Raw genomic sequence first — 21,524 nt, forward strand, 5'->3', positions numbered from 1 at the left:
GATCCGAGTTTGGCTAAGGAAACACAGCCCAAACTTGAAGTGCTACCCTGGGTGAGTCATCCAGAGGATATTAAGTTCACAGCAGCTCCACACTGAGTTAAGTAAAGCAGTGCCCCTTCCTCTCCCTCAGGGAGTTGCCTAATCTTAAGAGATCTAAATAAAGGCAGAGTCTTACCCTAAGCAGCAGCAGCTTAGTCTCCTACTCAGCTCCACAGGGCTGTGAAATACATGAGATGAGCAGATAGGCCATTCAGAGCCTTTTGGATGGGAAGGAGGGACACTGGCCCTGCGGAGCCTGCCCATGGCTGGGCCACCAGCTGAGAGACTCCATTTGTGAGTTTATTGGGTGATCAGGCTGCAAGTTACTTGCAAAATAGAAATTTTCAGCTGCATCTCTTCTTACCAGCCTGAAAAGAGCAATCCCATCTACGAAGACCTGAGCATGGCCATTCTACTCCCCCTGCTCCCTGACCTGCCATCCTCCCCACGTGGACCCCCTCCATCCTTAAGGAAGTTGAGAGCTGTCCAACAGACTCAGCTCCCCACAGACATCTCCTAGGTCACACAGGAAAGGAAAGCAAGAACTCTGAATTACTTGGTCCCCACACCTTAAGTCTGACCTGCCTGGATAATAAAGACAAATGGGATGATTCTCCCTGTTTGGTTGTTAGGTAGATGTCACCTCCTTAGGCTTGGGGCACAAAATCCAGATGACCAGAGCTGGAAGCAGGGAGGTGGCCTGGATTGGGTCTCAAGACAAGAAGGTGGAGAACGGGAGAACCAGCGCTGGCACTCAGCACCTGCGTGTAGGTGAAGCCCAGCAGTTCGAAGCAGCTTATTCAACCATCTCTTCCTAGACAGCGCAGAAAGGACACTTAGTTCTTGCCATCTGCAGCACAAAGACAGCTTCAGGCTGGTGGCTGTCACCAGTAAGACCAAAGCATTAGAGGGTTGGAAACTTCAGCCCCTCCTCCCACCTGGACCCTGGGGGAGGAGAAAGGAGCTGGAGATTGAGTTAATAACCAATGGCTGGTGATGTCATCAATCATGCCAACACCATGAAACTCCCATAGAAATCTCTAAAGGAAGCTTTTAGAGCTTCCGTATTGTAAACACATCAAGGTGTGCCCAGAGAGGGGACCAGACCCCCTTTTCCATACCTTGCCTATCATTTCTTCCATTGCGTGTTCTTGAGTTGTATCCTTTACAATAAACTTGGACACATAGGGGGCTTCCCTGGTAGCACAGATGGTAAAGAATCCACCTGCAATGCAGGAGACCCCCAGCTCGATTCCTGGGTTGGGAAGATCCCCTGGAGAAGGGAAAGGCTACCCACTCCAGTATTCTGACCTGGAGAATTCCATGGACTGAATAGTCCATGGGGTCGCAGAGTCGGACACGACCGAACGACTTTCACTTTCACTTTCTGGAAATGTAACTAAAGTGTTTCCCTGAGTTCTGTGGGTCATTCTAGCACATTAGCAAACCTGATGAAGGGGTTATGGGAACCCCCTTAATGTCCAGCCTGTCAATCAAAATACAACCTGGGCTTTCAACCAGCATCTGCAGTGGGACTGAGCTCTTAACTTATGGAATCTGATGCTAACTCCCAGGTAGATGGTGTAAGAACTGAACTGAATGGTAGGACACCCAGCTGGTATCGGAGAGTGTGGTAGAAAAAGCATCACGTGTTGTGAGGCAGGTGTGTTATGAGTAGAAATAGTTTAAGGGTTAAAAGCACAAAAAGAGAAAAACCTTCAAACAAACCATCACTAGTGCAAATACCACCATAAGATCAAAGAAGTCTGGGACCAACTTTCTAATCTTATCACCTATGGTTCTCAAGAAAGAATTAGCAAACACACACCCGTGCATGTGAATGTTGGCAACCTAGCTTGCAAAGTAGAGAAACTGACAGATAACCCCACCTAAGCTCAGCAGGCTTAAAGCAACCCAGTAAAGGCTATTCCAAGATACAGAAAAACAACCATCATTACAGGTGGCCTCTGTGTCCCAGCCTCACATTCTGCCTCAATCCTTTCCAAACCTATCTGGTGGGTGACATTGTCCCTATTTAACAGATAAATAAACTGAGTCTCAGGCTAGTTAACTTCCCTAGAGTTTTATTGTTAGGAAGCCGTGCAACAGAAAATCCTTCCAACCACTACAACAAGGGTCCCAGAAGCTGTTTTATGCCAAGTATCTCATTATGAAACAGTCTAGGGCACTGCAAGAGATCAGATATTCTCAAGGTTATCACCCTCTTCCGTGCGCTTCATGGTGGGACTGGCCATGTGATTTGCGGGGCTTAGTGCAAAAATTAAAACCCCAGGACTCTGTTATTAAGAATTTCAAGAACGTGACTAAAGAGCATTAAGCCAAGGACAGGTCCCTTCTGAGCCCTGTGTAGCTGCCCATCCCATGCCCAGGAAGTCAGCTCTGCTTCCCCGTGTTTCTATGTGTATAATCAATAAACTCAAATAATCTAAGATTCTCTTGAAGGAGGACTCAGAAATTCTTGCAGTAAAGCTCACCCCCAGTGACCTTTTTGACTGTATTCATGTATATATTCTGTAAATATCCTATGGTTCTATGACATGAGAAATTCAAAAGTTAATTTTAAATGCCCCCTTGACCAGACACTAAACTCACAGCTACACAGAAGCCTGATTTTCCTGCTGCTTGAACACTCGGGAAGACCTCCATCTTGCTGACTGGCCTGGGCAGCTTAGCTCAAAGGTGGAGAGCAACGTCCTCTTTCGACCAGCATATGGACACATGGCTAAGGCCCTCCTCCTTCCTCCTTTACTTAAATCCTTCACTCCTAAAGGAGTGAGCCCAGCAACCAGAACACAGTGCTTTCACACCTGTTTGAACTTCCAACTGGGTTGGAACACAAGCTGGACTTCTGGGGTGGCTGGTTAGTCATTTGGAAGAGAGGAATATCCGCTTTCACGCTTCCACTCTTGCCATGTTTATTCTGGGGCCTTTCCAGTCCTTTCGAAACATACTTCTCAATCCCTTGTCTTTTTCCTCTCTCATTAAAAACCTTCTCTTCCTCCCCATGATTGCCTCTTCACTTTTAAAAAGTCTGCCAGGAACCCAGACCAAACCAGATTGGACCTACCCAGGCTCTGGAACCAGCAAGTCTCACTCGAAGCCCCCCGGTGACGCTCAGGGAGAAGCCAGGAGGACTAGGATGACGACCCAGGACCAGGCTGGCAATGGCGACTGCTGTCAACTTGTTCTCAGCCTCAGTCCTGTTGCCCAGGTATAGCCTTGTGCTCCGGAGCTCTGGTCCCCAGGTATTTTAACAACTCCAGGTCACTTGGAAGTGGTAGGGCTTCCCTTCTCAAAAACCGTGGCAACAGCTGGTGCTGGCCTGCGGAGGGAAGTGCCTTCTGGCTCCTGATTCAGGGCAGCTGGAGAACCACCCTTGCCCCACAGCGCCCCCGCCTGGACAAACTGGGTAGATTTTTCTGTGTGCTGAACCATTATACATAGGGATTGTGTGTGGAGATCTGCAGCTTACTATCCTGGAAACCCACTGAGAGTCTTCAGAGGGAAAGTGAAAGCAAAGAAAGTAAAAACATGATCCGTGGATGCTCCAGCTAACAACGACTTCTATGTCAGAGGAGACTGGAAAACACAGCATCTCTACTTCGATTCTACTTTCAACTCAAAAACAGCAGTCTAACTGCCCTGGCTCTGAATCTAGGAAGAATCTAGCATTCACCATTAAGGATGATGAGGGTTGTTCCAGCTGAAGACTTTCTCATAAGGCTCAGGAAGGGGTTCCATAAACAGGCCCTTCATCCCATCACAGAATTCACCCTGAGGATGGAGAAAAAAGCATGCCGAGGGAGCAGAGTTTTTATTTTCTTATCCCACCAGGACACAAAAAACAGCCCTCAACATGTCCGTCCCAGCCCTAGAAAACTCCAGCAAAGAACTTCAAGAAATATAGGAATATCGCACATTTTTCTTTACATTACTGTTAGGGGAAGCACGTTGAAACAGCCCACCCTGGACAGGCACCATAGTAACCATTTGCATGAGCTGTTTTAGGACAGGAGGTCCTGGTAAGGAACACTGAACTAACAACCCTCCACCAACCGGAAGAGTTTGGGAAAGGTCAAAAGGAGACACCACATGTCCGACCACCTCCCAGAATCCTGCTCTCTGGCCTCCATCTTGGCTGAACAAGGCTTGCACCACCAGGAAGAACTCTGAGTCAGAATGATTGGCCAAAGACAACCCGGAAACTGATCCCATCACCATAAAACCCGAGACTGCAAGCCATGTGGCAGAGCTGCTCTCCTGGGTTCCCCTACCCTGCTGCTCTCCACCCAGGCGCCCTTTCCCAATAAAATCTCTTGCTTTGTCAGCAGATGTGTCTCCTCAGACAATTCATTTCCAAGTGTTAGACAAGAGCCCAGTTTCGGGCCCTGGAAGGGGTCCCCCTTTCTGCAACATTACCAGAAAACATATACCAACAGCAAGATGTTTCTATTTTTAGACCCAGCGCTTTTTCTTTTCCAACCACAATAGGAAGTCAAAGAAGGAACTCTAATGGGAATGTTTAAATACATTCAGAATCTGTTTAAAAGGTAAAAAGCATCAATATTAACAACGGAGTTGTCAGCTACGGGGACCTTTTTCTAGATCAGTTTCACAAGCAGTTGTACTGTTGAGCCCTGGATTTATTATTCACTGATGTAATTTACACATTATTTTTTACTTAAATCCTTCTTTGAATATCAAATGAATGCTAACGTCTCCTTGTTTTCCTTCAGAAGGAAAGAGGAAAAGGAACAGAAAGACATCACTCAGAGAAAGCCAGAAGTCTTGGGAAAGGCAGGGGGAAGAGGGGGAAGCAGACCCAAAAACTCTTATCTGACTCCATTTTATTGCATTTCAAAATAACAGCAGCTACAGGAGTTTGTAATCTTTCCCAGACAACAGCATGGGAACATAATTGACTATGACAAATACATTTTTGGCCTCACAAGATGAGCTGCTGCCCAATTATTCTTATAACCTACTTGAACCTTGTCAACCTTTGCAGTGAAAAGGCTGGTTATTGACTGCTAGGCAGAGAAGTTCAACTGATCGCCAAGACCTAAAAAGGAGGACTTGTCCTAACAAGCAAAAGAGCAGGGTTTTTTTTTTTTCAACTTTGGTGCTGTTTCTCCCTTAAAAGCATCCTCTCTATGCCCCTGCATGTCTCCTTCCCAAATCAGACAATTAAGTTACACCAATATGCACTGTGATAATGTTAAGTTGGGGCACAAAGAAATGAACGTAGTCCTCATCCTCAGAGTGATCTCAGGATTGTGATGGCTCAGACAGACAAGAAAACACTTAGCACACTCCTGTAATAATGAAGCCTGTAGTAAATGTGATGGGGACAAAGTTCCTGGAAAAGGCCCAGCCCAAATGTCATCTCTCTAGAGAAGGCTTCCCTACATCCCCAGGCTGAGGTGGGTGAGTATTCAATTAATAAATGTGTATTGAGTGCATAGCGTTCGGATCCTGGGAGATGCCATGATGAACCGACCATCAGAGTGCTTACCTTCTGGTGACGAAGGTAGACAGACTTAAGAAGATAAATAAAATTGTAACTGATGCCATGAAGAAGGGGAAAAGGAGAAATGATGTAGGACTAAGAAAGGGAGACCTACTTTCAGTGGTGGGATGAGAGGAGAGCTCTCTGGGAAACACTGCTCCAGCTAAGAACTAAAGAATGTTTCCGTGTAAGAGGGTGACGGCCAACTGGAGAATGGTGGTAGGTGGAGGATAGGAAGTGGTCCAGACAAAGGGAATGGGCCCTAAGGTGGGCAAGACTGGAGGGTGTTTGAGGAAATGAAAGTTAGGAGGTTGGGAAGCTTCCACTGGCGAAATGACTTGCCTGGGCTAGCATGAAGCATGACCATGGAGAGAAAAGGCCAGACTTAGATACGTTTTGGAGATAGAACTGAGAAAGCTGTAGGTTGGGACTGATGGAAGAGAAAAAAACAGGGCCAATACTTACCTTTCTGGCTTTGACTCTCTAGAGAAACTTGGGAAGGAGTAGGGGTGAGTCTGCAGGGAAAATAACCAACAGTTCCACTGTACCATGGTCATTTTTTTGTGCATTGCCCAAATGGAGATGTCCATTAGGGTGAAGGATACAGGAAACTGGAGCTGGGAGGAAAGGTCTGAGATAGAAACACACACTTGGGAGTTATCGGTATACATGTGGTATGCAAGTGCCCAAGAAGGGATCCAAAGAGAATGCAGAGCCAAGAGAATGAGGATCGAGAACGAGTCCGAGGAAGTTTTAGGAGCTACACAAGAGCACAAATGAAGGATTATGAAGAAAAATAGAAGAGATCCAGCTAGTGAGACTTAGAAAGGCTATGGACAGTGAAACAGTATAAAAAAATAAATAACAACCACTACTAAAATATGCCCAGCTCCAGCCAGCTGCCCCCTCTCTCACTCAAAGGGCCACCAGGGTTGGCTGCACGGGTCTAGCAGTTTAGGCACATGAGCTTTTCCACGCCCTCTGCTCTGAGCTCTCCTTCCCGGCATCGTGGGTTGAAGCAGGAAGACTGCAGGCAGCTCTGACCAAGCACTCAGAGCACTGCCCTGTCCTCTCCTGCAGGAGCCTCCAGAGCAAGTGATGAGTTACCCTCTGGGTCTACTCCTTTTCTTCACCAGCTTCTTCCACAAAGGGCACTCAAGGTCTCAGCATCACTTAGACAACCTTTTGAGCATGCATACCTCACTCCTATACTGAAACGAAAGCAAGTAAACCAAAATGTAACCCTGCTCTCGCATCCTTCCCTTGATGCCCACTCTTAAAAAAAATCACATTCACTTTCTCTCCAGCCATTCCCAACTCACAATAACACGCCAACAGTAGCCCTTATTTTGCTGACTCTAGCTCCGCTCAGCAACCACCTTGAAAATGATCCCTTTTCAGGACTTACATTATTTAATGTCACTGTAGCATGAAGCAGTGTCAGCCACTCCAAGACCCTTAATTCTCTCCTGATTCCCCCCCTTACTTCTCAACATCCTAAGTACCCTGAAGCACTTCTGTCCAGAGAGACACATGGGAGCTCCCTAAGAGTCTTCCCTCAACCCACTACATGTGCTTGGTCACTGAGTCCTTCTAAATATCCTTGGAATCTGATAATACATATGCATCTCTATAACCTAATATAGGCCAGTATTTTCCACCCAGATGTCGTCTTCTAACCAGTCGCAGTGGTCCTGCCTCATTCTCTTCTTCAAATTCATATTTCACTCAAAATTCTCCTAATAATTATAATAACAAAGACTTGGAGATGACCTAAATATCTATCAATCAAGGACTGCTTAAGTCAACTATTATATAACCATAGAGTGGACAGTGAGCTATTACCAGATCAGATAAAATCAGTCGCTCAGTTGTGTCCGACTCTTTGCGACCCCATGAATCGCAGCATGCCAGGTCTCCCTGTCCATCACCAACTCCCGGAGTTCACTGAGACTCACGCCCATCGAGTCACTGATGCCATCCAGCCATCTCATCCTCTGTCGTCCCCTTCTCCTCTTGCCCCCAATCCCTCCCAGCATTAGAGTCTTTTCCAATGAGTCAACTCTTCGCATGAGGTGGCCAAAGTACGGGAGTTTCAGCTTTAGCATCATTCCTTCCAAAGAAATCCCAGGGCTGATCTCCTTCAGAATGGACTGGTTGGATCTCCTTGCAGTCCAAGGGACCCTCAAGAGTCTTCTCCAGCACCACAGTTCAAAAGCATCAATTCTTCGGCACTCAGCCTTCTTCACAGTCCAACTCTCACATCCATACTTGACCACAGGAAAAACCATAGCCTTGACTAGATGAACCTTTGTTGGCAAAGTAACGTCTCTGCTTTTGAGTATGCTATCTAGGTTGGTCATAACTTTCCTTCCAAGGAGTAAGCGTCTTTTAATTTCATGGCTGCAGTCACCATCTGCAGTGATTTGGGAGCCCAGAAAAATAAAGTCTGACGCTGTTTCCACTGTTTCCCCATCTATTTCCCATGAAGTGATGGGACCAGATGCCATGATCTTCATTTTCTGAATGTTGAGCTTTAAGCCAACTTTTTCACTCTCCACTTTCACTTTCATCAAGAGACTTTTGAGTTCCTCTTCACTTTCTGCCATAAGGGTGGTTTCATCTGCATACCTGAGGTTATTGATATTTCTCCTGGCAATCTTGATTCCAGCTTGTGTTTCTTCCAGTCCAGCATTTCTCATGATGTACTCTGCATATAAGTTAAATAAACAGGGTGACAATATGCAGCCTTGACGTACTCCTTTTCCTATTTGGAACCAGTCTGTTGTCTCATGTCCAGTTCTAACTGTTGCTTCCTGACCTGCATACAGGTTTCTCAAGAGGCAGATCAGGTGGTCTGGTATTCCCATCTCTTGAAGAATTTTCCACAGTTGATTGTGATCCACACAGTCAAAGGCTTTGGCATAGTCAATAAAGCAGAAATAGATGCTTTTCTGGAACTCTCTTGCTTTTTCCATGATCCAGCGGATGTTGGCAATTTGATCTCTGGTTCCTCTGCCTTTTCTAAAACCAGCTTGAACATCAGGAAGTTCACGGTTCATATATTGCTGAAGCCTGGCTTGGAGAATTTTGAGCATTACTTGACTAGCGTGTGAGATGAGTGCAATTGTGCGGTAGTCTGAGCATTCTTTGGCATTGCCTTTCTTTGGGATTGGAATGAAAACTGACCTTTTCCAGTCCTGTGGCCACTGCTGAGTTTTCCAAATTTGCTGGCATATTGAGTGCAGCACTTTCACAGCATCATCTTTCAGGATTTGGAGTAGCTCAACTGGAATTCTATCACCTCCACTAGCTTTGTTCGTAGTGATGCTTTCTAAGGCCCACTTGACTTCACATTCCAGGATGTCTGGCTCTAGGTCAGTGATCACACCATCATGATTATCTGGGTCATGAAGATCTTTTTTGTACAGTTCTTCTGTGTATTCTTGCCATCTCTTCTTAGTATATTCTGCTTCTGTTAGGTCCATACATCCAATTCTTAATATGCAAACTGCATCATCCTATCCAGCTTACTTCAGCTTGCTTTTCACTTCATACCTCTAAGTATATAGGCATGTGATAAATACATATATATATATTCTATATATAATCTATATATCTATATATTACCTATATATTCTATATACAATCTATACATACCTGATATATAGATTACATATAGAGGATATGAAGTGAAAAGCAAGCTGAAGTAAGCTGGATAGGATGATGCAGTTTGCATATTAAGGATTGGATGTTTACATTGTCTCATGTTACATGTTCCATGTCTGTCTCAAAAGACCCCAAAAGTGAGTATTTTTAGAGAACAGGATTGAGCTGAGAGACAATCTTTTATTTCTTTATGCTACTCTGTAATATTAGAAGTTTGGGGGTTTTTTGGTTTGTTTTTTAATAAGGCCACATTTTTCATTATGGGAAAAGAGCCACTAACCCAAAGGACAAAAAGTTTTTCTTTTAATTGTTTAAGATAATCTATTTGACAGTGTATAGTAAATTCTTCATACCCCCTTATCTAGCTGATATATTTCATGTGCCAATTGTAGTCTCTAAATGTAGATTGAAAACAATCAGTGTTGCCTTACCCATTTGCTGGAAACATACATGATATCTATCTGCCATTGTAAATAAGAGACGTGTAACTCTTAAAAACAGGTAAGGAAGGAAGGTTTCGATGTTGGTTGCTTTACCTTCTGTTACTCTATAATTGGGCCATTTGAACTGAGTTGTCATGCTAATAAAAATACAAACACATTGATAACCCATGTTCTGGTCTCAAAGCAGACCAGGTCTCACCCGCTGTGAGAAAACAAGTGGAAATACCCGCAGAGGTATAATCTGCAAGGCCTTGGATTACATACAAAAGTGCTCTTTCGTCTCTGAACACATCTGCATATTTACCAAGGGAACAGAGCAGAGAAAAGTCAACATACAAGCGCTCTGGGCTGGAGGTTGACAGAACGCATGGCTTCTTGAATCAACAGAACAAGGCAGTGGATGTTCCAGAAAGGGATGACCCAGTCCCCTGCCTCCCCTCTTCCAAGGCAAGGACTCCACGAGAAACAACAGTAGCAGGAGCATAGAAACAGCCGCTGTGAACACTGGAACTATCAGTAATAGCTAGACTCTGGTTCCTGGGATATTTATCTGTTGATATTTCTGGCCCCTTCCATTCGCTAGAACAGGTTTCCCTTTCTTGGGCATCAATTTGAGATAATCAGGCTCCTGTTGGACCAGATACCTTTGGAAGGTCTGAGTGATGAGAAGGGTTAGGTCATCTGTCTTTGGGGGCTGTGTGGGTCACAGCTAGAATCAAGGCAGTGACGCCTGCTAATGCTCCCCAGCCTTGCCCACCAGAATCCACCTGCCTCCCTATTGCCCAACGGCACCCTCCTTTTAAGGCACAGTATTTTATTACAGATGACAGTTTTGTGGAGCCTGGATATTCAGATGGAAAGCAACAGAACCTCTCTCAAACATTTGAATTTGGAGCTAACAGTGGATGCTGTGGTGAGTTCCCCTGAAGGCCCCCATGTTCAGGACTGAGGCGTTTATCCCCCCAGCTGCCTGGAGTGTTGGTAAGTGACAATGCTTACCAACTCTATCTCTGTCTAAGGCCTTGCCGTGTCTTCACCCAGGGCCAGGCCCACTGCCTGAGCACAACCCAATCCAGAGGCAGGTTGTTCTAAGTGGTAGAGGTCTCTTTTCTCTCCATTCAGGACCTTTCTGCACCAGAACTTCCTGAAGGATGGGACAGGCACTTTGTTGGACTGTTTCAACTGCTTCCTCTGCTCCTCCTTGTTCCCTTCTCTCTTCTACAAGGATTTATTCTGAGAAGTTCTCTCAATAAATTTCCTGCACACAAGTCTCCATCCCAAAGTATTTCCCAGGAAAGAACTGCAACAGGTCCTCAACCCCAGTGTATTAATGTCTTGAAAAGACTGCAAATTTTGGTCTTTTCAGACTAAGACAGAAATGCCTGCAAATGATTAGTTCTTCGTTGAAATGTCAGCAATTAATCATGATGGAAAAATCAATGATCCCTGCAATGCTTCTGTGCTATGATGGTTTTACTAATGTCTGCTGATGGATGACTTTGAATCCCAGGAAAACACTAGGGGAACAGATTCAGTCTATAATTCCATTACACTCTATTCTCTTCTTAGAAATTAGTCCAATATTTACTTTTGACACTTCCTCTAGACCCTGTGTTGCATTTCAGTATAAAAAGTAACAGCTGAACCCATCCCCCAGAACTCATCATCCCTTTAGCATGTCTAAGCATTGTCAGTTGATATTCATCCATTTCACTTCTAGACATATTAACCCAATTTCGCTTTGTTCACATGGACTTCTCTAACAAAGCTGGTTATCAGATCATAACTGTCTTTTTACATGAATACTGAGATTAAAAACAAGAGCTTCCCAGATGACTCAGTGATAAAGAATTCGCCTGCCAGTGCAGGAGATGTGGGAGACAAGGGTTTGATCCCTGGGTCGGGAAGATCCCCTGGCAGTAGAAATGGCAATCCATTCCAATGTTCTTGCCTGGAAAATTCCATGGGCAGAGGAACCGAGCGGCCTACAATCCATGGGGTCGCAAACAGTCAAACACGACTGAGCGACTAAGCACAGGAGGTAAAAACAAAACTACAATTTGGTCTACAAACAAAAATACAATTTTGCCTGATACCTAATTGAGAAGAATGCTTTCCTTCTTTTATCTGTTTTCTTTTACCTTATCTCCCTTCGTGCACTGCAACTGCTTCTTCTATTTGAAAATCTCTAGATTAATGTCTACAATCTCAGGTCTAACCATCATTCTCAGTTGCCTAACTTTATTCCCACTTTGTTTCAATGGCAGTATTTTCTTTTGACTGTCACACCTCTGTTCAAAGATAAGTTCACTTCTTTTGGTCACCATTGCCATCCTTCTTGTGCGTTGCCTCTTAAATTCTTGATTATCTCTTCTTGCAAGGACACTTGGCTATCTTGCTTCCTTTGATCAAAATGATTGGAGCAAACAAATGAACAAGGGACTATAGACAAGTGGTCATGCCCTGTACTGTTTCAAAGCTTGTGAAATTTTAATAAAATGTGAATTAATTGCAAAATGTGGATACTATGAAACACAGTAGAAGTAGCAGACAAAAAAACAGGTACCCAATTACAGTGTAAAAGCAAAATATCTCTGTTCCCCCATCTGTAAAATGAGCATAGTATTTCATAAGTTTTTCAAGGACTTAATGAAATCATATATGTGTAGTCATATAGACTTGGAATTCCAAGTTCAAGAAAATGGTCATATTTGTATTTGTTTATGGTGATATCTGAAGAAGGCAATGGCACCCCCACTCCAGTACTCTTGCCTGGAAAATCCCATGGACGGAGGAGCCTGGTTGGCTGCAGTCCATGGGGTCGCTGAGGGTCAGACACGACTGAGCGACTTCACTTTCACTTTTCACTTTCATGCATTGGAGAAGGAAATGGCAACCCACTCCAGTGGTCTTGCCTGGAGAATCCCAGGGACGGGGGAGCCTGGTGGGCTGCCGTCTCTGGGGTCGCACAGAGTCGGACATGACTGAAGCGACTTAGCAGCATGGTGATATCTGTAAACAGGGCTTCCCAAGTGGTGCTAGTGGTAAGCCAGTGCAAAAGATGCAAGAGACAAGGGTTTGATCCCTGTGTTGGGAATATCCCTTGGAGGAGGAAATGGCAACCCACTCCACTATTCTTGCCTGGAAAATCCCATGGGCAGAAGAGCCTGGAGGGCTACAGTCCAAGGGGTCTCAAAAGAGTTGGACACGACTGAGCACACACACACATATGAGAATCATCTCACGAACACCAAAAAAATATATTTGGTGGAGACATTTTTTAATCAAAAGAGAATGGGATCCTGTGAGAATTGAGATTCCCTAAGGACCAAAGGGAGTCAGCCAGTCTGGACAAAGTGCTGACATTTACTGCCACCTACTGGACAATCAGCAAACTGTGCCACTCTTAAAAATGCCCAGAAATACATTCTCTGAGGGTCTTCCCAGGTGCCTCAGTGGTAAAGAATCCTCCTGCCAACGCAGCGAGACATGGGTTTGATCCCTGGATCAGGAAGATCCCCTGGAGGAGGGCATGGCAACCCACTCTAGTATTTTTGCCTGGAGAATCCCATGGACAGAGGAGCACGTCAGGCTACACCCCATAGGGTGCAAAGAGTTGGACAGGACCAACTGAACATACTGTAACAATACACAACATACACAATTGTAACAATACGTAACAAGAGTTGGACACGACCAACTGAACATAAACAATTGTAACAATATGTACAATTGTAACAATACACAACATATACAATTGTAACAATATGTTACAATTGACTGAACATACACACTCCCTGAATGATTCTTCCTCAATTTAAAAGGCATCCCCAGTCATCACTGTCTGCATTTGTTGCAAAAAAAAAAAAAAAAGAAACAAACAAATCAAGGACATCAGCCACATTCCTAAGGAGATAAGAAAAGTAGCTGGGTTAGGAAATGGGTAAGTGAAGTCACAGCCCTAACCAGCCACGCTTGAAAATCACATAAGAAAGAATAAATTCCAGGGCCTGCTAAATGCTCCACTACATTTGCCACTAAGAAGTGTATTCTCAAGGCTCGATATTCCAAAGGATTGAACCCATGTGGTCGTGCACTGGGCTGTCTCAAAGCACTGCATCTGATAAGACCATGCTATTGGTGTCTGGACAACCAATAATTACAAAGGAACTCTTCATTAAGAACACAGTTAATGGAAACAAAAAGAAGGGAGTGTTTTGAAGGGATTAACAAGAAAAGTAGCCACAACTGCTAGACAGCGTCATACCCTGAGAAGAGAGACACCAAGCTCTCTTGCTCAGTGGCTGCCTTAGAGAAGTAAGGGGTCAAGCAAGAAACACGAGCAACTGGTCTCAGAAAAGACTGTGTCCAACCTGGAGAGCACATGGCCTGTCTTGGGGGACAGCCACTCTTCATCCCCAGCTGACTCTTCCCACCCTCCACCCCTGTGGGACCAGTGTAGCCTAGCGGTTAGAGTCTGGGTTCCACAGCCAGGCTGTCCGGGTTTAAAATCTGGCTTTGCCACTCACTCGCTGTAAAGCCAACAGCAAGCTGCTTAATCTTTCTATGCCTCAGTTTTCACACCTGCGAAATGGGGATAATAATAGTCTTTTTAAATCACATTGTTGTGGGGATTAAATCAATTTATACATGCAAAGTGCTTAAGCAACTGTAGGGCTGTTAAGTATTTCAATAAATGATACCAAGACAAAAGGGCTGGTCCTTTATTATCAGATTTCCCAACATTTGGGAGAAACCAGAATCAACATTTTTTTTTTTTTTTAGGTGAAACATTGTTAAGTCTAAGCAAACTATTTAAAGGTTTTCAGAATCCTGTGTGACCCAAAACATACATGTCTGTGGGCCACCTACGGTCCACGGGCATCCGATACCCCAAATCTGCTGCTATGGGAAGAGCGGAGCTTGGGAGGCAGACAGGCCTCCACCCACTTCCACCTTGGCCACCATCTCCGGGATCCTTCAGGCACAGGGGCTGGGAAGCTGGGGTGGCAGGGACACATGATGGGAAGTTCCATGCCAGATTACAAAGACTGAGTGACAGATGGCACTCCTGACGAAATGTAACAGAAGAAAGTCCTCTTGGTTTAAATGAAGCCTCTAATATACAGGGTTTGTAAGTGGGGGAGTGGGGGTTGTCCCTCTCCTTGCCCCCATGGACTTCATTCAAGGTCTTTAACACACACCACCACCTATTCTACTGGGACCCAGATGGGCAAATCCAGCCGCCAAAATAGAGTTCATTCCATTTTTTCTGATTATTTTATTTTCTTTTTTAACTTTACAATGTTGTATTGGCTTTGCCATATATCAACATGAATCCGCCACAGGTATACACGTGTTCCCCATCCTGAACCCTCCTCCCTCCTCCCTCCCCGTACCATCCCTCTGGGTCCTCCCTTTTAAAGGACAGTCCTTGCTCAACGAGTCCATAATCTGAAGCAGCTGCTGAGACTGCCAAGAACACCAGACGGCCGTTCAGCAGACAGCCATGAGAAATTAAATAGATCCACGAATGAAAGATAAGTAAATAAATATCAATATCATTGGAAAACAGCCATTTAAATTAAAAACAAAAACAAAACAAAAACACACACTAAGGAAATGAGGTATCCTTTTCTGAAATTTAAGGATCTACCCCTGCCTTTATTCATTCCCCTTTCATATTGCTGGCCTATTGTCTTTTCTGCCATCATCTGATGCCAACCAGACAGATTTATAACGAGATGCGGGTCCTTTTCTATTCTACTGACAAATCTGCAACCCATCTGCCTCCAATCAATGATGGAGCACGTGGAGATGGAGCAATGAGATATTTTTAAACACTCCTTTAATTAATTCACTCCAAGGACTTGGCCGCTTGGTGCGGTGAGGGGTGAGGGGCAGACAGAGGGAAGAGAGAGCAAGCTCATGATCTGGTAAATAAAGAGATTTGCCGTAATCTGGATACCTAAAACCCTTGCTATGAAACATTCTGCTGGCCCCAACAAGCTGTTAAGGGTATGGGAGAGAAGAGAGCAGGCAAGGCAGTGTGTGGCATTTATTTGCTTTTTCAAACTCCCAGAACAAGTTCTGAAAATGCAAACAAAACTAAAATTTCATCTTGAGAATGACTCTTTTGCCTACTATTACTAGATTTGAAATGACCAGTGTCTGGTTTGATTAAAATAAGTATAGCAAGTGATTGAAATGAGGAGATGTAGTTGGTTCCAAGAGGAAGCAAGTCCCAAGGGGGGAAAAATCAGCATGAAAAACAATTTAGTTTGCCTTTAAAAGAGGGAAAAACCAGACATCTGGGCATTGTGTGATACAGCCGTGGAGGAGGGTAAGGAGGCAAGATTTTCACTGAAATCAACCTTTCTTGAGCTTCAAACTGTCAGTTTTGCAATCCTGGATCTGTATGATTTATGGTACACTGACCCAGAAATCTCACACCTTGCTGTTAAATATTGCCTGTTTCTGTACCCCAAGCACTGCCATCTCTTAAAGATTTTTCCTTATCTGACAATTCCCTTAAATCCAAAGCCAGAGGAGACAGCCCCTAATTGTGTTGCATTAGAGAAGAAAAGAAGTGGCCATTGATACTCATGGGCAGAACTGTTTCTGGTTTTTAACATCTTGGCTTTTTCCATATCACAGGCTTCATTTGGTTTTAGAAATTGTTTCATGAGAATTAAGCTTTCAATCACTCACAAGAGGCTATCTTAGTAAACGTGAAATGGCTTTCTCATTTGAGTTTCACGCATCTTTATTTTACCCAGGGAGGCTGATTTTATACTCTTGAAAATGAGAAATTAAAACTGCATGAGGCAGGCAACATGCAACCCCCTCTGGACCCTACACCTATGCCCTCCGTTCCTTTTTCAATAAGTCTATTCTGTGGGTTCTTCCTCTCGCTGACCTCAACTTCACTCCCAAGGGGAGGCGGGAGAAGGCAATTGTTACATTTTGCTTTTTGTTTGCTTGAAATAATAAATCCAGTGGTCCCTCTTGCGGGGCTTTTCTGCTGTCAGCAGCTTTCTGTTTTGCTGGCTTTCAAAGTCAAATTGAAACCCAAGCCCTTGCACTTGGCTTTTGCTCTGACCCCTTGGCTCCTGGGAGCTGATCAGAAGACAGATCTCCTTGGGTCCATGACATACTTGGTAACCTAGCCATCTCCCACCCCTAGAATGTATTTCTGAAATGCCTGCCACTACGCATCTGAGTGCTCCAACATAATTCAGTATATATTGGACACTAGCCAGTCTAATACTAATAATCTCTTCCCAATTTGGATCAGGACCAAAACCATAATTCTTAGCCATGTCTGAGGACTCAGAAAGACAGAATCCTCAACTATCAAATTAGACACTGCTTTGCAGGAAAATGCCCCTCAGGGTCTAGGAACTACCAAAGAGTCCATGTAGAGTCTTCCAGAAGCTGGATGCTAATAATCCCAATTCCAAACAATCATAAACCTCACATAACCAGATCGTGTTTGAGTAAGCTGTGCAAAGGCAATAATCAAGTGCACAGGCTGATAATGAGAATATTCCCAAAGGCAATTTGCACAGTGTATGCCAAAGTTTCAAAAGAAAGCTGGTAATATCCTGTGCCAGACATGCCTAGCACACTCTTCCATGATAACTGGTATTTCCAGATGGTAACTCTAAAGTTGGGTCAAGTCCTGGAATCTTCCCGGAAAGATGATGATATATTCTATGTAATTTTATCCTTAAAGTTCATCCTCATTGGACCGCCTATTTCACAGTTACTGGAAGAATCAAATGTGATGATGACACGAAAGAGCTTTGAAAGTGAAGTGCTAAACAAACATAAGATGTCACTATGGCTTCTAATAATTCTTTCAAAATTGGTAATCTGCCTATGTTGTTGACTGTAACTACATCACCAAATAAATGGTGACCAGAATGGCCAGTTTGCCATACAGTTCCATTCCCCAAACATTCAGGATCGAACTCAATCGAAACAATCGAACTCAAAATACATATATTGAAAGCATAAGACTCTGTTGCTATTTTTTGTTTCCTTCTCAGCAATGTTTGTTTCAAGGAAACAGCTTGACATAGGCTAACAAAGGCAACCAACCAGTCTGTGGATTCTCCGTGAACTTCCCTTTACAAGGTACATTAACTAAAGGCATCAGAAGAGGCAAGAGAATCTCACTAAACCATATGAACAGTCTACTAATCAAAGTCTTACATCTTTGGAGCCCCCACACACCCAGAGTGCCCACCACGTAAGGTCTACCCAACAGGTCCTGAGTCAATGCATCTGGTGAAAAGATGGAAGAAAGGAAGAGAAGAAAAAAGGAAAGACCAGGGCTTCCGAGAGTGTCACCTGCTCATCAGTACTGCTCTGAAATGATAAAGGGTCAGAGTTCTTTCTCTATTTGTTTCCCAGTCTTTCAAATTTTCTCAGTTCCTCCCTAAATACAAATACCTTTGACCAATCTTTTCTTGACAATGGCACAGGGCATAATACCTTACTAATAGAATGTGAATCCCTTCTGCTCTATACTTAAATCAAATAGAGAGTCAAATCATTTGGCAGCTCTCATTTAGGACAAAGGTGAGATAAACACCACTTGACTGGGGGATTCTTGTTGTCTTAACCTCTCCCTTTACTATCTGGCCATCAAATAAGGATGCAGGACTTGAAACACTGCCATCATCCATCTTTTTCACAGATGTTGTCCAACCTAGCCCTTAGAAGCAGGGGCAAATCTAGAAGGGACCTGAAAGCAGCCAGTAGTGCCTTTGTATCTTTTCTAATATGAATGACTAATTAAACAGGCAAAAAGACTCTGAGAATGAGGCATATTAACATTGAACTCTAGAGATCTGTGGTAGAACAATGTACTGCCCTCCTTGTACACAAACCTCTTTCCAGAGCATCGGTTTGGAGAAGAAACAGTCAAAAAGGTCCACACAGCTGAACTGTTAGGACGAAAAGAGAGGAGAAATGCTACAAGATACCAGCTGCCCCCCACCCGCTTTGGAAGGACTCCAGGGGCCAGAAGGACTCCAGGGCCAGAAAAAAAGATGGGTTCCTTCTCCTGGACACAGAGCAGACGGTTTCAGAAATATTTGTCCTTCCTTGGAGGTTGAAGTTTAGAGCTCTAACTTTGGGGCTGCTTTATATGTCTACTTAGCGATCGATTTCCCAAAACAAGCCTGCAGAGTTGGTAAAATTTGTTAGAAGCCCTGGAAAGCTCTGGCACCAGGGATGCTCCACCTGTGCTTAGAGGAGCCCCCGGTACTGGCTTGCCACTTAATATGGATCCAGTGATGCCTTGCAAGAGGCTAGTGCACTTTTGTGAATGAACCAAAGGGCTGAGCTCCCCAACCAGTCCTTTTATTCTTACTCAGACTCTACCAATCTGAGAGACTTCCCTGGGAAATACTGATCCAGGGACCTAGCTTTGGACCCTTCCTTGGGCTTCCCTTGTGGCTCAGCTGGTAAAGAATCCGCCTGCAATGTGGGAGACCTGGGTTTGATACCTGGGTTGGGAAGATCGCCTGGCTAAGGGAAAGGCTACCTACTCCAGTATTCTGGCCTGGAGAATTCCATGGACTGTATAGTCCATGGGGTCGCAAAGAGTCGGATACGACTGAGCCACTTTCACTTTCTTTGACACAGGAGTACGAGTACTTAAGGGTTTCTTGCAGCTAAATCTCCTTCCTGGTAAAGAAGCTGCCCTTATTATCAGCGGGAGCATTCTCCATCCAACTGCAGCCTCAGGAGGCAGGAGACAACTCCAAGACAGCGAGGAGAATCGGGGAAATCAACGCTCCCCCCGCTGGAATTTGGGGACTCCTGTCCCTCCTGTTCTTGCCCGAAGCCACTTATTTTCCCGCCTCTTCTCGGGAAGCACCCAAATCTTTTCCACGCTTCCTTCAAACTGGCTAGGGAGATTCCGCCATCCAGGGACAAGGAGAGATCAGAGCAAGCTGGGTATCTGCTCTGCGACTCTGCAAATCTGACATTCAAGGCTGCGCGCGCTGGGCTTCGCCCCGCCCCAGCCCGGGTCCCAGTTCATTCATTCCCGGCCGGTCCCCACCTTCCATCCGGCGCCGAGCTCCAGGCGCTGCTTCGCTCGGCAGCGTCTGCCGCTCTTACTGTGCCCAATCCCTTATTGTTTGCAAATCTCAAAAGTAACCCCAAGAGGATTCTTCGTCACTCTTTTGCACACCTCCACCGAAACCTTTTTTAATTAAAATGAAACAATCCTCTGTCTCTCGCATCTTCAAAGGGTTAAGCAGCAAGCTTCGCGAAAGAAAATCAATATCCTCTCCACCATCCCACCCCCAGCCCAACCATCGCTCCGTCACGGTCTCCGAGGCCCGGCGCCGGCGTCTCTCTGTTCTCATCCGGGATAGGGACCCGCCACTCCGCGCGCGCGCCGCCCCCACCCCCATCCCCTTGCCTGCCGGTAGCGAGCAAAGCCCCCCTCACCCTTCAGTGGATGCCATGTCCTGGGGTAACGCCCCCTCCTCTTCGGCACTATCCGGCAGCGGCGGGCGTGGAGTGAGCGGGAGCCGGGGTGAGCGCACGAGTGCAGCAGAGCGCAGTATTTAAGGGGGGGGAGCCTCTCCCCGCCCTTCCACCCCCCTCCTGGGTAAGCCCTTTAGCGCCTCAACGCGCGCAGGAGGCTCCAGCCGGCTCTAAGCCGCGTCCCCGCTCTCCGCCGCGCGCGTCCCGCGCTCCCTCCGCCGGCCTCGGTGTCGCTTGGCTGGGTGCTCTGGGTGGAGGGCGGGGGAGTGGGGGTGCTTGGAGGGTGGCTTCCCCGAGAGAGCGCCGCCCTCGGGCTGCAGGAGGGGGCGCTGGACGGCGTGCAGCGGCCACCTGTATTTGCTCCGGGGCTCGCCGCGTGGCGGAGCGCGGGCTCGGAGGACGGTGGCAGGGGGGAGGGCGGCGAGTGTGTGCGGTGGGTGTGCAAGGGAGTGGGTGCGTGCGTGCGCGCGTGTGCGGTGTGTGTGTGCGCGCCAGGAGAGGCGGTGGAGGCCCCTGCACCCTGGCTCGGCGCCGGCCGGGGAGGGATTGCAAGGTTTAGCCCCGCCGGAGCTGGGGATTTGCAGGCGATCCCTCTCTATTTTCGTCGAGAGCTGACATCACCAGGGCAGCCGCCTCGGGAGACTCCTTTAACTGCCGCCCCCTCGCCCCCAGTCTCTAGACGCGGTCCCTCCTCTGCCATCCCTCCGCCCCCAGCCTCTCGCCATAAATTAGCCAAATAAGAAAAGAAGCCCGGCTGGTCTCCCGGGAAAGCCCGGGCTGCCCGTGGCAGGAGCCCAGGATCTAAGGAGTCGCTATTGTTTCCCCTCAAGCCCGCGTGGCCCCGGGTCACCCCTCGCTGGGCACAGCGCTGGCCACGTCGCGGAGACCTGGGATGCTCCTCTGTCCTTGCCTCCCTGGAGCAGCCCCCGGCACCTCGCCTCACTCCTTGGTACACCCGCTCGGGCTCACTTCATTCCCAAGCTCATCCTCACCGGCGGCACACCCACTCCATCCTCCCACGTCCTGGGTACCAGGCCTAGCGAAACCCAAGCGGCCGAAACACATGAGTGGCCACGGCCGAAATACAGCCCAGCTGCGCACCTCCCTTGCCTCGGCCCGAATAAATCTCCGGCCTTCAATTATGCATCGGGATTAATATTAATGCAGCTCCCTGGGGCGGCGGGAGGGTACGGGATTGGGGGTGGGGGGGCTGTAGGTGTTTGGTTTTTTTTTTTTTTTTTAAGCCAAGGGAGGTCGGCCTCGGGGGCGCTGGTGGTGAAGAAGTGAAGAGATGGTGAGGCAAGTAGCGGGGACGGGTTTCCACCCAC

At 46.2% G+C, this 21,524-nt stretch overlaps 1 protein-coding gene across 1 annotated transcript in view; it reads right to left on the bottom strand.

The window, feature by feature from the left end:
• SLC1A2 (solute carrier family 1 member 2) overlaps positions 1 to 21,291 on the bottom strand; it is a 168,946-nt gene extending 147,655 nt beyond the window's left edge. Inside the window, exon 1 of the mRNA XM_061381134.1 lies at positions 20,158 to 21,291. Coding sequence (XP_061237118.1) covers positions 20,158 to 20,174 — 17 coding nt within the window. The 5' untranslated portion in view covers positions 20,175 to 21,291. The remainder of the gene's footprint in view (positions 1 to 20,157) is intronic.
• Positions 21,292 to 21,524: the final 233 nt, after the last annotated feature.

The sequence above is a fragment of the Bos javanicus genome, chromosome 15 (assembly GCF_032452875.1).
Source record: "Bos javanicus breed banteng chromosome 15, ARS-OSU_banteng_1.0, whole genome shotgun sequence".
Classification (NCBI taxonomy): Eukaryota; Metazoa; Chordata; class Mammalia; order Artiodactyla; family Bovidae; genus Bos; species Bos javanicus.